This window comes from Trematomus bernacchii, unplaced genomic scaffold (genome assembly GCF_902827165.1).
Source record: "Trematomus bernacchii unplaced genomic scaffold, fTreBer1.1, whole genome shotgun sequence".
In the NCBI taxonomy this organism is placed as follows: domain Eukaryota; kingdom Metazoa; phylum Chordata; class Actinopteri; order Perciformes; family Nototheniidae; genus Trematomus; species Trematomus bernacchii.
In genome coordinates this window covers 8,988,117-9,001,964 of record NW_022987547.1, presented here as the reverse complement: position 1 = coordinate 9,001,964, position 13,848 = coordinate 8,988,117, and the positions used below count along the sequence as shown (strand labels likewise).

Genomic DNA, 13,848 nt, shown 5'->3' with positions numbered 1-13,848 from the left:
AGGTGAAATAAACAGAATACATTCAAATCGGAAAATATACAAAGTAGTAAAAATATACAAAATTGTTAACATTAACAAGATCATTTACATTTTTTTTTTTACAAAAAGTGAAAGCAAAAAAGTATGTTCATTTCACATAGGTAATCTTAAACAATAATGGAATTTGGTAAAAAATAAAATCTTAATTTCCAGAAAAACTACAAAGGGAAAAAGTTTCTTGGAGGCCCCACAATGGGTCCCACATCATCACATAACCTTGTTGTGGAAATATAGTCTTAAATACCGGATTACTTTTGTTCAGATTTTGCAATTAGCTTAGTGTATATTCCTAAATAAAGTAAATTAAATAAAAAGTACAAACATGAAAGTGAGACTCAAAAGTTTGGGAATATTAGCTCGATGGCGCATTACACCCATGTGAAGAGTAATGTGAACCAGGTTTAACTGGTGATTGGTTTGTAGAAATCTGCCTTACAATCATCTTTTAGTATGCTTTTATTTTGAAGGCGTTGATGTCTTATTCCGGTATCTATCCCTCCTACAATATTCTAACTGGACGCAGCTTTACTTTGGTCCGTGCACAGTGGCCACTTCCATAGTGGTGAGATTGCAGTTTGTATTGCGCATGACAGACATAACAGACAGATGAGGTCGCTGTGAGAATAAATGACAGCATGAATTCACTGGTTAGGAACAAGTATTCACTGGTTAGGAACAAGTATGCAGGTCGTTTACTTAACTACTACTAAACTGCTAAAACTATGTAAATAATGGGGGAAATAGTTTAATCCCTGCAAAGCAGAAATGAGAGGAAACACATTGTACATTCTGCCTTCGATGATTTGATGATATTTATTAAATCAACTCAGTATACAACAGCAATCATAAACATAAAATAGGCTTCCGTATTATTACAAAAATAAGTTGGAAAATATACATTTGCACAATTAAGTGACATTTTTTTTCCAGAGAGATAACATTGATTTAAATCAGCGATTTAAAAATGTTAAAGTAAGGATGTTTATATTTGCACTGATTTTTAATTGAAATGTCAGATTCTTCTTCAGTCAGGATTCAAGACTCCCCTGTTCCAGTTTCACCTCTTTTGAACTGTAATAAAAAAGAAAAAAGACCCAGTTATAAACCATTTACTCAATATATCCTCTTAATGACCATTTGTATATTATTTACTTACTTACTTATTATTTATTTACCTTGAATGCTTCAAGAAAACTCCACGATAATGAAGAATCCAAAAATGGAGATTTTTTTTAAAGTAAATGGAGGCTTTCTGCAAGTACACATACTACCTAAAACACTTTTGCAAAGCGAGTGATCTTCAGACATGATATAAGAGGCTTGGATTATACTGCAAAAGTTTCCAAACAGATGTTTAATCTAATATTGCAGTTTTTATATAAATCCTCAAATTAATCCAACTCATCAAGAATTTGTTCAGGTTTTTGGATTATGCGTCCACCGGTAGCAAAACATTCTTAAATAATTCAAGGTAACACGTGGTGAGTAATTGCAATTCAAAAGATTATATTGTGGGTGAATCATCCCTTTAAGCATACATCATGAATATCCAGCTCGAGCAAAACGTTTTATAAAAAGGTACTCACCGCATTCTTCAACAAGTTTCCAGATTTGGTAAAGATGTTGGGTTTTCTTGAGGCTGGTTTGACGGTCTCTGCGTTCTGCGGGTTCGCCCGGGCCAGAGACGGAGACTGAGGCAGAGAGAGGCTGGGGGAGGTTTGAGTGGAGGGCGTTGACAGCGAGTAAGACTGAGGGTTTAAGTAAGTCGTGCTTGGTGTGTAGGGCTGAGGTGTGTAGGGCTGAGGTGTGTAGGGCTGAGGTGTGTAGGGCTGAGACGGGATGAAAGGCTGAGAGGGTGTGTAGGTCTGAGGAGGGGTATACGTTTGGGAAGGGGTGTGGATTTGAGAGGAAGTAGAAGTCTGGGAAGGAGTGTAGAGTTGAGAGGAAGTGGAAGTTAAGGAAGGGGTGTAGATTTGAGAAGAGGTGGAAGGGGTGTAGATTTGAGAAGAGGTGGTAGTTAGGGAAGGGGTGTAGATTTGAGAAGAGGTGGAAGGGGTGTAGGTTTGTGCCTGTGGTAGAGTTGGTGTGTATGACTGAGGCTGTGTGTGAGCCGGTGCAAACGGATTCGTTTCTGGAAATGTATGTGTGGTTATGTAAGGCTGTGTCTGTGGGATGGACTGATTTGCAGTCGGGGAATCGAGCAGAGTAGGTGGTGGTGGCGGTGGGAAGCTGTCGGGATCTTCGTCAGCTTCATCGACAGAGGAGTGGAGCTCGTAGTGCCTCTTCCTCAGCTCCCCCAGACGGACCCTCTCCTGCTCCAGCTGGCTCTCCAGCTGCAGCACCCGCACCTGAGAGATTGAAAACATTGTAAGCGACCTCCAATCGACAACAAAAAATATCAAGATGATACATTTTGGGACTTGAAAGCCTCACCTGAGTTTCCATCTCCTCTGTTTTCAGTTTGATCAAAGATCTGCCAGAGAAGTCCATCAAAACTGCAAAGACATCACATCAATTATCAGTAAACCAGTTGATAGATTGCTGTTACATTTTGTAGAAATTCCTGATCCCCAGAAGATGAATCCTGACAATTTAGGTGAATATTTCTCCAGCTCCATAATAAGATTCATGAAGTCAAAATGTAAATATCCTAAAAACAATCTTATGTGTTTCCCAGTGGTGGAATAAGTACTCAGGTCCTTTACTTAAAGGTCCCATCATATGCTTTTCTGGTTATTACCCGTCCCCTTGTGTGTTATGTAGCTTTTTCTGCATGTAAACGGTCTGCAAAGTCACAAACCCTCAAAGTACACCCTGTAGCGAGTAAAACTCTAACACAGAAAAGACCTGTCTATGCTGCCCCGCCTCGTTGGAGATTTTTCTTTTTCCATTTTTTTCTTCCAGGGCCTATTGACGTCACTAAGTCCAAATGGACCAATTGGCACACAGCTATAGAACAATAGGCACACCCTCTGCCAGGGTGGACTCCCGAGCAGCTCAGGAGTTCGCCCCGCGAGGCTCCCGGAGCAGACAGTGTGAGGTGGATGCTGGATATAGCTCCGCACACACACACACACACACTCACTCAGCCTGAGCTCCGCACACACACACTCACTCAGCTCCGCGGACTCACTCAGCCTGAGTGTGTCCGCTGGCATGGCACGCAGACCCCAAGCAGCAACCAGGAAACAACACCAGTAATCCAGCTCACACTGTCCGCAGCAGCGAGCCCCGCAACATCCCGCCAACACGGCACCCAGACCCCACGCAGCATTCTCATCTGTTTGTCATTACTGGTGTCATTTCCTAGTTGCTAATTGTAAAACATAAACAATGATGTTCAGCTGTAACGGTGGTTGACTAATAAGAACAGAGTGGGCGAGCTGACCGAGCTCCAACAAGCCGTGTAGGACAGAGAGTGAATACACATACTATACAGAGATGCTGTATGAGAAACCAATGTGAGTTTGGAACATTGAACAATGTAAATCTATTCTAGTAGACCTCAACAATGGAATTATGATCAGTAGAAATGGCCATGACATGGGACCTTTAAGCAAAAGTAGAAATACTAAAGTCTAAAAATACGTCATTACAAGAAAAAGAATCAATGTAGTGGAGTAAAAATTACATAATTTGCCTCTTAAATGCTAAGGAGAAAGGGTATAAAGAGTTAAGTTCCAATACTTAAGAGAAGAATGTCAAAGTACGTTACTTGAGTAAGTGTACGTAGTTACATTCCACTACTGGGAATGAGTTAACAGACATGTTGACTACAGGATGAATTATAATAAAACATCCCCTCTCACCTGGGTCAGAGATCTTATCCTGCCCGTGTTTGGTGGAGGTGACGACCACAGCAGCCATGTCATTAACGTGGCGCGAGGCCTGCTTCAGGGTGTGCAGCTTCTTGTTGTTACGGTCGGCCTTCACCTAAAATAACAAAGCAGCACTTCAGCATTCATCTACATCTCCATACATCCAAAGAGCTCCTAAAAACAACGTGCTGCTATCCAAACAAGTTTTACATTTATAATGAATATGTGTCTATTTGCCTGAATAATACCAGAAATTACTTAAGAAAACAATACACAACAGCAACATTTGGGATTTTTTTTTAAAACACCACCAGGTACCTTCATGGAGATCAGACTGCTTTTCATGCCAACAGAACATTTTTTAACTTGATTTTGTACCTTTGAGGCAGCAAGGAGCTGAGCTGTGCTCGCAGCGATCTCATGTGAACACGCGATGAGCTCCTCGTACGCTCCTTTTTCAGCCACCACCCGGTCCGCTGAGTCTCTGATAGCAAAGAAGTGAAGAACAGTACAGGTTCAATATATAGGGATTCAGAACATATGACTAATATTGTACAGTATGTTATTCTTGGACCCTTACAGCAGCTGTGTGGCGCCCCAGCCAACAGCTTTAGAGGCAGAGATGAGTCCCTCTGTCCAGCGAGAGTTCTTGCCATAAAATTCTGTAACAGATGCTGCTCCCTACAGGAAGAGCAAAAGTGTCAGTATAAAGAACATTGAACTATGGTTTCTTCTTGAATACTTTACCCACAATAAAAAAATGCAGAACTGCCATATTGTCAACATCAATTTACATCTCTAACACAACTCTTAAGTGTTACTTTTGCTTATCATGTTGCCGGAGAAGGTTTGAAACTCTGCTGTAATTTCTCCTTTTTGTGACTCACCCTGCCTCCTTCCACAATGTCTTTTTGCAGGTCAGCAGAAGCTGTAACCAGCATGTGAACAGCCTGGAGAGGAAAAAGCAGATCAGGAGAAACTCTGAGTGAACATGAATCACAGAAGTTCACAGAAATGTATTGTAAAAGTAAAGACACGGGTGTGATTATTAAGTACATCTCCATGTATGTTATATATTTGTTGAATACATAAAAAGTAAAGACACATTTCTTACCTTCATCAGGTCTGAACAGGATCCCAGGATACTGTAATGAAAAACAGAAAAACATCCCACAGGTGCTGGTAAGAAACTGATGGAGAGAAGATTAGAAAACATTTACTAATTTAGAACAATACAGTATTTTTCTTACCTCTGGTTGACCTCCAGTTTGATGCCAGAAGTGTCTCTCTTTGCCTGATTCATTATCTCCTGGGAAACAGAAGTTTGAAACAGAATAGTTAAGCATCACCAGGTGTATGTGTGTGTGTATGTGTGTGTATGTGGTCCAGAGTTTGTCAGGTGTATCCATTATGATGTGTCCTTACGTCCATTCTCAGCACAGCCTCTTCAATGGCAGTTGATGTGGCGATCATCTCTTTATCCACCAGGTATCCCAGCTCTCCTTTTTGCAGATCCTGCCCTGTTGGACGCAGATCCTAAACAGGATTGATCAAGTACACGTCAGAAATTCAGCAGCAAATACTTAGTTACAGTATACAAATACTTCGTTTTTTTCCCAGGTACAAAAATCTGTAACTTTTCTCCACTACATTTGTATGAAAGCTTAAGTTACTTTAAAGCTTCCCACCAACAATGCTACACCTAATATACAAATACATTCTGAAGTATTATGAAAGGTTAACATAGGACTTTCTTGGTCCCTTGATGAATTTGACCAGCTACCCAGCATAAAGTAATTCAAAAAATTAAATAAAAATAACATAGAAAAGATCGACAAGATATAAGATCTAGATATTGGCGGATTTGTGTAAAATAAACATGAAAGAGGGGGAAAACTGCCAGTAAACATCAGCATGCATTTAGTTCAGAGCACCACTGTGCCTAACATAATTGCTATCAATAGCTGTTTGCTCTTATTACTCTGATGAAGGTAAAATCTGTGTCACCTGTGCCAACCCGAGGAGGCGCTGGACAGTGAAGCGCACGGCGGAGGGATCTGCTCGCTGTAAACTGGCCTGAATCTTTAGATCTTTCAAGAACTGAAGGCAGTGATTCGCACAATCCCGACAGCTGTCAGTCAAACCTGCATGAGAAGGAAACCGGAGTGTTTACTGTTTGTTCATACTGTATTTAGTTTATGCCTTTTCAGTTTCAGTGTGAGTCTGTCTCTTACGGTCGGCCTGGTCGGTGGGAGCAGAGTGAGATGTTGCTGCTCCGTTGACAATGGTGTCAGCAGTGAGGTGGGAGAACTGTGTGACCGCTCTCAGCAAACCACTGGCATCTAAAAACAAGAGGGAGGAGCCTGACATACACTCTTCATCTAAGACAAACATACTTTACTTCTAAATCAGAACACAAGCACAGCTCACTCACCATTCCTGTTTCCCAGGTAAACCACGTGACTCTGCTGCATTTTGTCAATAGAACCCAGAGTGATTTCAGCTCGGTTTATCAAATAATCTGAAAAAGAGAAAGAAAATTGAAATGGGAAATGATACGAAAAAGCATTGAGCAATTCTAAGATGTATATACATAATGTAGGAGGATATCATAGTGAATTTAAAACAATTTAATAAATGTTTATATACTGCTTTTAAATGTTCCGTTGATGGGATATAAATAACGTGTTATCAAATGAATGTCAATTTAATCTAAAATGAAAGCAAGTGATGCTATTATTGTCAGTACTAACTTTAATAATTAAGTTAAGTATTATGTACATACAGTTTTATGTAAATACATATATTCGTCTTTGGATTGTTCGTTGTTATTTTCATTTTGTTCTTCTATTATATTTAGGATGTTCCCTCTTTTTACTGAGACAAAATAACCTTTTAAAAAGGACCTAAACCTAAGCAATTTTCACTATTTTTGAAACTTTTATAGACTGATCATTTAAAAAAAACGACTTTTATGCAGATATGGTGTACTATTGGAATTATTTAGTGGGGGACAAAAGAAATAAGGTTTTACCAGGTGAGCTGATGCAGCTGAGGTGAATGGGGTCGTCCAGTTTGGCCACAGCGTCCAGTATGATGCCCTCGGCCTCCACCACAGCACACTGCAGCAGACAGAACTGCTCGTCCTGCAGCTTCTGGGTCAGCTCACCCTCACGACACGCCTGAGGAAACACACATAAACTCATCAGTAACCAACCACTCCATAGTAGGTCACACAGATTGCACAGGTGATATAGTGTGTGTGCAGCACCTGTTGCTGTATCTGGGCGTGCAGACTGCCCACTTCCATGCTGCTCCTCTGCCTCTCCTGCTCCAGGGAGCTGTGGTGGAGCTGGGCCTGCTGGCGGAGGGAGTTCAGCTCCGCCTCCTGGTCCCTCATGGAGCGCAGCAGCACCTCCCTCTCCGCCTGCAACCCTGCTAGAGAACTGCTCAGCTGGGTCCCACTCTGAGGAGAAAAACATGCATCAATCAGTTTTTTCAGAAGAGGATTTGTAGACGAAGTGAGAAAGTTAGCATTAGTATTCCTACCATTTCTCTGCTCTGCAGGGCGCCGTTTGCACGATTTAACTCCGACCGTGTCGAGTCCAGCTCTCGCCTCAGACGGTCGATCTCCAACTTCTGCTCTGCATTGATGGTCAGCTGTGGAAAGGCAAGTTTAGTTTATTTGTATAGGACCTTTGAAAAAGAAATCAATTAAAATTCCTTATAATAAATTTGTATTAAGAAATAATATAAAATAAACACAAGACACATAAATACGCTTGAAAGAGAATAAAATAAATATGGGATAAAAATCTGCGTGATGCTCAGCCACTGCTCAGACAGAAATGTAGACGTAAAAGTGCAGAAATAAACACAAATGTTTAAGCCTTAATGTATATAAAAGAGTTAGAGCTCTTTGGTTTGTTTTCTACCTTTCTATTTTTGCTAGTTTTTCTTATCTTGTATATTTGTGTTTTTGCAAAACACATGCAGATAAAAATATTACCAGGAAAAATGTTGCACATATATAGTTACTGTGATATGACTCTGTACCTGTTGCTGCAGCTGCGCCCTGAGGGCCTCCAGCTCTCGGAGCAGGCGGTCCCTCTCCAGGTCCTGGGAGCCCTGCTGCTGCTGGGCCTGCTGTCTCAGCGCGGAGAGCTCTGCGTCTTTCTCTCGAGCGGAGCGCAGCAGTACCTCCCGCTCTGCATGCAGAGCTGCCAGGCTGCTGCTGAACTGAGACCCCTCCTGAAAAAGACAGAAATATGTAAGTGCATGAATTAAACCTCTATATAAAACCATTTATTAAATAAAGCTGCAAATCGCACTTTTCTGTGAGCCAAACGACAAGCACATGGAGTATTATACTCCTATTCTGTCTCTCCGCACAATGAGTGATATATATCTTTTTGATTTATGTATTTCATATTATTTATAATATTATTTAGCAGGGACAGTGGCCATTAATACACATTTCTGAGTGAGCCAAGACACATACTATAATGAGCCAAATAAAGGCATCCCAAAGATGCTTTATTTGACATGCTGCAGAGTAAATAAGACTGGGTAGAGATTTAACAGTCCCAATACATAAACTCCTAAAAGTAAATATTGAATGAACTTTTTAGAAACTAAAAATATTTGATCAAACTCATAGTCAAAGGGTTGTAAATGTAATGGCAAAACATTTACTTTAACTTTAGCCTGATGGTGGTGCTGTAGAGTTTGTTGGAAATGTTAAAACTCATACTGAGTCAGGTGTCTTTCTTGCTGTGATTGTTGATATCCATCTCTACTGCAGTTGAACCCTTCACATATCTATTTCATGAGACAGTAAAGTGTTTAGAAAACATAAATTGCTCGTTATCATACATCCAGTCTCACCATGTCTTTGTTGTCCAGCGTGCTGCGAAGGAGAGCCAGCTGGGCTCTTTGCTCCAGAAGCTCTTTGTTGAGGCGCTGAAACTCCTGCTGCTGCTGATTCATCTGATCAGGAGAGAAGACAGTGAATAGTTACCTACAACAGTCTTTGTTTTTCAACACAAAACACTTTCTTGTGGAGAGATATCATAACAGAAGGTGTTCTTTTTTTGTGCTGTCTGCAGCAGTTATGAGTCTCACCATGTTGCTGTTCTCCAGTCGAAGATTTTCCAGCTCGATTTCAAGCTGCTGTTTGCTTCTCAGCAAATCATCGTGACCATGTTTTGTACCAGAGAACAACTTCACTGTTTCTGTATTCTGAAAACACACAAAGACAACATTTTTGGCGTGAACCGGATTCTGTGCAACTATGGTCCTACAACAGCCTCATAATCAATACGAAAAAGATGAGAAAATGTATAGTTATTTTAGGAATGATACTTCAAAGTGTCTTTATCTCAGGTTTTTCTCAAAATTACATAGAATGAGTAAAAGAAACAACAAGGACGAGGAGGTTTACCTTCTTCATTAAGTCAGCGTGGCTGGTGATGAGCTCCGCATGTCTCTCTTTGAGTTGAGTGAAACGCAGCTCTGCTGACTGAGCTCGATCTGTGGAGACAATGGGATGAAAAGACACATTAAGACTAAGCTACATTTATATTTCACCAGTGCACAAATCTTTTTACTTACGGTCTGCCTCCTTGTATCCGATCTGAGCCCCGACGTTGGCGACATTAGCGCACCGTAAGCCCTCCACCTCCATCCGCAGGTGCTCCTTCTCCACCATGGCCATCTGTTTGTAGTTACGCTCCTCCTCGACCTCGGCCTCCAGGCGATTCACCTGAGACTTCAACTCAGTTAAACACCTCCGAGCCTGAGAAAAAGATCACATCATATCATATATAATAGTTAAACACTCAAAGGTAATATTTTACTGCACAAAGTGTACATTTACTTGTACATGTACTTTTTTGATACATACTGTACTTTTATTTAAGTAAGGTTTTGATTGCAGGACTTTAAGTTGAAGGGGAGTATTTTCACACTAGAGTTTAAGTAAAGGATTTGAAGACTTCTTCTACAACTGAGTATATATCCAATGTGATAATCTCACCTCAGACTTGATGAGCTGTAGTTCTGGTCTGAGCGCCTGCAGCTCTCTCTTCAGACCCTCGTTTTCGGTTTCCCTATGGTCCACTGAAACATCCTGTGCTCCCATTTGGTTTGGCAAATAGTACTGTCATGAGAAAGAAATTAAACGTCAGCCGTCCGTGATACCAGAAAAGGAGGTGGAAGGCATTTCTTTTCTCATTTTTGTCTCGCATGTACCTGTGGCATCTGTGGTGTTTCTCTGGTCTCTGGTTGCTGTTCCGCCTCCTCTCTGTCGGTACGTTCCTCGTTAGGTATCACCACCACCGCCCTCTTATATTCAGCCAAGGCAGAAGCGCGGAGGAAGTTTGGTGGAGCCTGTGTATTAAACAAAACCTTTTATTTTCAATTAAGGACTTTACAGTGTGGAATGAGTACTTATGTTAAAGGTCTGAATACTTCCTTCCATTTTTCAAGTTAAATCTACGGAAATATTTATGGTACTTACATCAGGGAGATCTGGGATCTGGATGAAAGTTTTAAAAAACTCAGTTTCTCTGGCTCTGTCAAAGAATTGTTTGAGGCTGCAGAGGAAAACATATCTGTCACTAACATAACCCAGAGATGAATTAAAAGTGTGTATTTGCTAATAACTCTGATTTCCTACCTGTTAAAAAGATCTCGGAACCGCTCTCGATGTCCAAGAAGAATATCTGGAGCCATGCCTGTAAAGCAGAGGATATGATTATTACGTTTTAAGGCTTTCTCTAACACTATAGCTTGATTAAATAGAGAAAAACATATTGCCATATCGCTTACAGCTGTGCAGTTTGAACATCAGCAGGACAGTGAAGTGGTAAAGGAAGCTGCAGTCCAGTATCAGAGGAATCAGAGGAGTCAGTCTGCACTGTCCAGCTGGAGTATCAGATTTGGCGCCGTTGGCATCAAGCTGACGCAGAACTTTGAACAAGAAAAACACGTAATCAAATAAATATCTGAACAATTCTGGTGCTACTCTGTATTTTATTTATTGCCAACACATCCCATTAAATCCTCAGCAAGTGTGTGTATCATAATCCTAAAAACATCTCTAGAATGATCGAAAAAGGTGGACTCACCTGTCTCCTCCATCTTCAGTCCAGCATCCAGGTAATCCATCAGTTCCTGTGTCATATCCAACCTGCAATACATTTAAACCCCATTTATGAAGCACATGCCTCATATTTAATGAGAAACAGAAGCAATTATTGATGGTGGTAAACTTACACTTTGTTTTTGTCATTTCCTGTTTCCTTGTCCAAAGTCTCATCACTGGCCTCCAGGTTGCCTGGGATCAGCTTGTGCTGTACATTTATTTTGTAATTAAAAGTTGTATCATTCTAAATGTTAACATGACATAATAGAAACCCTTTAACAGTTTTATATAACAAAATATATATAAGTTACCTTTGCATGAAATTCCATTTTGAGGCAGAGGAATTTTGCAGACAGTGCAACAATTTGGCCGTATCGATCATGCAAGCTTCCCTGGAATAACAATAAAGAGTTGTCATGGCTTTATTCATTGGTTTATTTACACAATTCCATAGAAAGATAAAATGTATGAAGCCAGAACAAAATACTGATTAAAGATCATGGCTATCATTACAATCTTTGGCTCTGTATGAGCAATTTTTTTTTAGATGTCTAGCGTTCAATGTTTAACATATTATATTTATTTAATTTAGACTAACTTAAAAACACAAAAAATACATTTTTATTTAAAAGTGGGAGACTGAGGCACACATTTTTGTTTACCTATTTACGCTACCTCATACTTCTACTCCAATTTACTACAAAAGTAAATCACTATACTTTCTAGAGTTCTACTACTATGTGTTACTTTTCAGATTAGATTTAGCTTTTACTGGCACTTCCTACAAACATTTGACAATGAAGTACTTCAAACATTACTAAAGTAAAATATCTAAATACTTCTTCATCCTCTGCTACTCACCCAGAGAACGCCCATGTCTTTGACGTTGCGGCAGTATCTGTGAGAGTCTCTAACGACCTGTAGTCAAACACAGAGGGGCGAGGTTACAAAAGGAAGAGTGGGTAAGGGTGAGACAAAGGAAACAAATAAAAGATTGAGAAGATGTTTAGATTTGAACTCACATTTCTGTGTCCCCCCCGGAGCACTTTGTGCAGCAGGTAGCAGAACTTCCAGCAGATCATGGAGTTGCTGGAGAGAGGCAGGTTGAGGGTGTAGGACCAGAAGGTGGCGGCTCCACTCTCCTTATACGTTCCCATGATAATATCTTCACTGCTGTCAAGGAATCTCCAACATACTAATGCATTAACTCAACATAAGACTTGTGTCTTGGCAAGATCATCCCTTAAGGGAGGGGTTAATAAAGGAACAGTTTGATTTGACATTTCAGTACACTTGTCTTTTCTTATAGATTTCAGATTACTGGTTCAGAGTGAAATATATTGACAACTTTTCATTTATTGCCATATTTTCTTATCCAGACATTCGTGTTCCTAAGAGGATGATTCCTAAAAACGCTTCTGAACCTCAGACTTTCTATCTAGCGCCACCAGCAGGTCAAATGTTAACTTAATTAGTGTTTTGCTTTAAGTTAAGCCTCACAAAGCCATTACCATGCATGCACGGTGTACTCTTGTCTTGTGTTAGTGAAATGAATTTGGATTTAATTTCTTACTTAATTGGGACAATGCAGTTAAAAACACAGTGTGAAACTGATGTCCTTTGCAGAGTTTGTGCTATAGCTAATTTTACAAGTATAAGACCTAGTTGGGCTTTTAGATGTGTAGTTAAAATATACAGCTTTCTAGTTCATAAAACATATAACGTAAATAGAAATACAATAAAAAAACACACCGCATATTGCAATTACTACAATACCGTCACACATCTTACCATGGTTACTTAGAGGAACTTTGATATCAAGCATTTTGTTTGTCAGTTAATGAACCAAGTTGAAAGATGGTTTAAAATGTAAAAATTAAAAGGATACTGCGCACATATTTCTCTTTAAGTGGAGTTTCTCCTGAGACGAGAGTTTTGCTGATGCTGTGGAGCTGAAAGAAAAGAGACTCAACTTTAGTCAGTCAACTTTCCTACAGGTAAACAACGACTGCCGCTTGCGGAAATAGATAAAACAATAAGATAACAAAAAGAAAACACAAGGTTGGATATAGACAAACACGTAAACGGGGGCAACATTTAAAGAACGTTTACAATAGTGAAAAAATTAACTTAAAATATATTTTTTGTAGGGTTTAGCTCCACACTTTTAAACAGTGATAAAATGTTACTTATCAAGGTGGTTCCCGTAAGCTGAATTTCACAAACTATAGAACATGAAAACAATAAACCTGCTCCGAAGTATAAAAGTTTGATTGTAATAAATAATAAAAACATACCTGTTGTTTAGCGAACTGCTCTTTCTCAGCAGCCAACGCTTTTTCCGTCTTATTTTCGCTTTTGTTCTTCGTTTTGCTCATGTTGTTGCTGTAAATCCACACAAACTATAATGATATGAATCCTCAGAGGTCCAGCTCGAGGTGTCTGCTCCTCACCTGTGCCCTCGCGCCCCTTTAAAACAACAATAGGTGCGTCAGACGCTATGGTCAGACGTGGCGCGTGCACGTCCTCAAAAGAGCTCTCCTATGAGTCGCTTCTTCAGATCAAGATTACAGTCTGCTCAATTGAAATAAAAACCAAGCCGTTTCTCCTGTGCGTAAAAGCCCTCCAGATGATTAAAAAAGCGCATTGAAAAATATGTTCACAGCAACAAAAAAACTACTGACACGTAGTTTACATATACAAATATTTGTTTTAATAAAAAATGAAGTTGTAAAATGTAAAAACGATGAACAGCTATCGACAATTCCTCTTGAGTCACCGGGCAAATGTGTAGGCAGTGAAACTGGAAAGACAATACAAGGACACACACTCAACAGCCCTGAA

At 40.0% G+C, this 13,848-nt stretch overlaps 1 protein-coding gene across 2 annotated transcripts; it reads right to left on the bottom strand.

The window, feature by feature from the left end:
* Positions 1-822: 822 nt before the first annotated feature.
* Positions 823-13,415, bottom strand: LOC117476457 (huntingtin-interacting protein 1-related protein-like). 2 transcript variants are annotated; one of them, XM_034123021.1, is made up of 33 exons: positions 13,302-13,415; positions 12,893-12,956; positions 12,027-12,169; positions 11,866-11,922; positions 11,316-11,396; positions 11,136-11,212; positions 10,988-11,049; positions 10,689-10,829; positions 10,537-10,594; positions 10,378-10,453; positions 10,110-10,247; positions 9,895-10,017; positions 9,471-9,654; positions 9,301-9,389; positions 8,982-9,098; positions 8,745-8,846; positions 7,914-8,108; positions 7,407-7,517; positions 7,129-7,323; positions 6,892-7,039; positions 6,292-6,378; positions 6,092-6,199; positions 5,865-6,001; positions 5,283-5,393; positions 5,108-5,166; positions 4,972-5,002; positions 4,745-4,807; positions 4,438-4,538; positions 4,236-4,341; positions 3,849-3,972; positions 2,473-2,534; positions 1,626-2,387; positions 823-1,110 (listed from the first exon to the last, which is right to left on the bottom strand). In XM_034123021.1, the coding sequence occupies exons 1-33, from the start codon at positions 13,380-13,382 to the stop codon at positions 1,075-1,077; spliced, it is 4,029 nt and encodes a 1,342-aa protein (XP_033978912.1). In that variant the 5' UTR covers positions 13,383-13,415; the 3' UTR covers positions 823-1,074. The 2 variants fall into 2 exon arrangements, with proteins under 2 accessions (XP_033978912.1, XP_033978913.1); XM_034123022.1 differs by having other exon boundaries at positions 10,119-10,247.
* Positions 13,416-13,848: the final 433 nt, after the last annotated feature.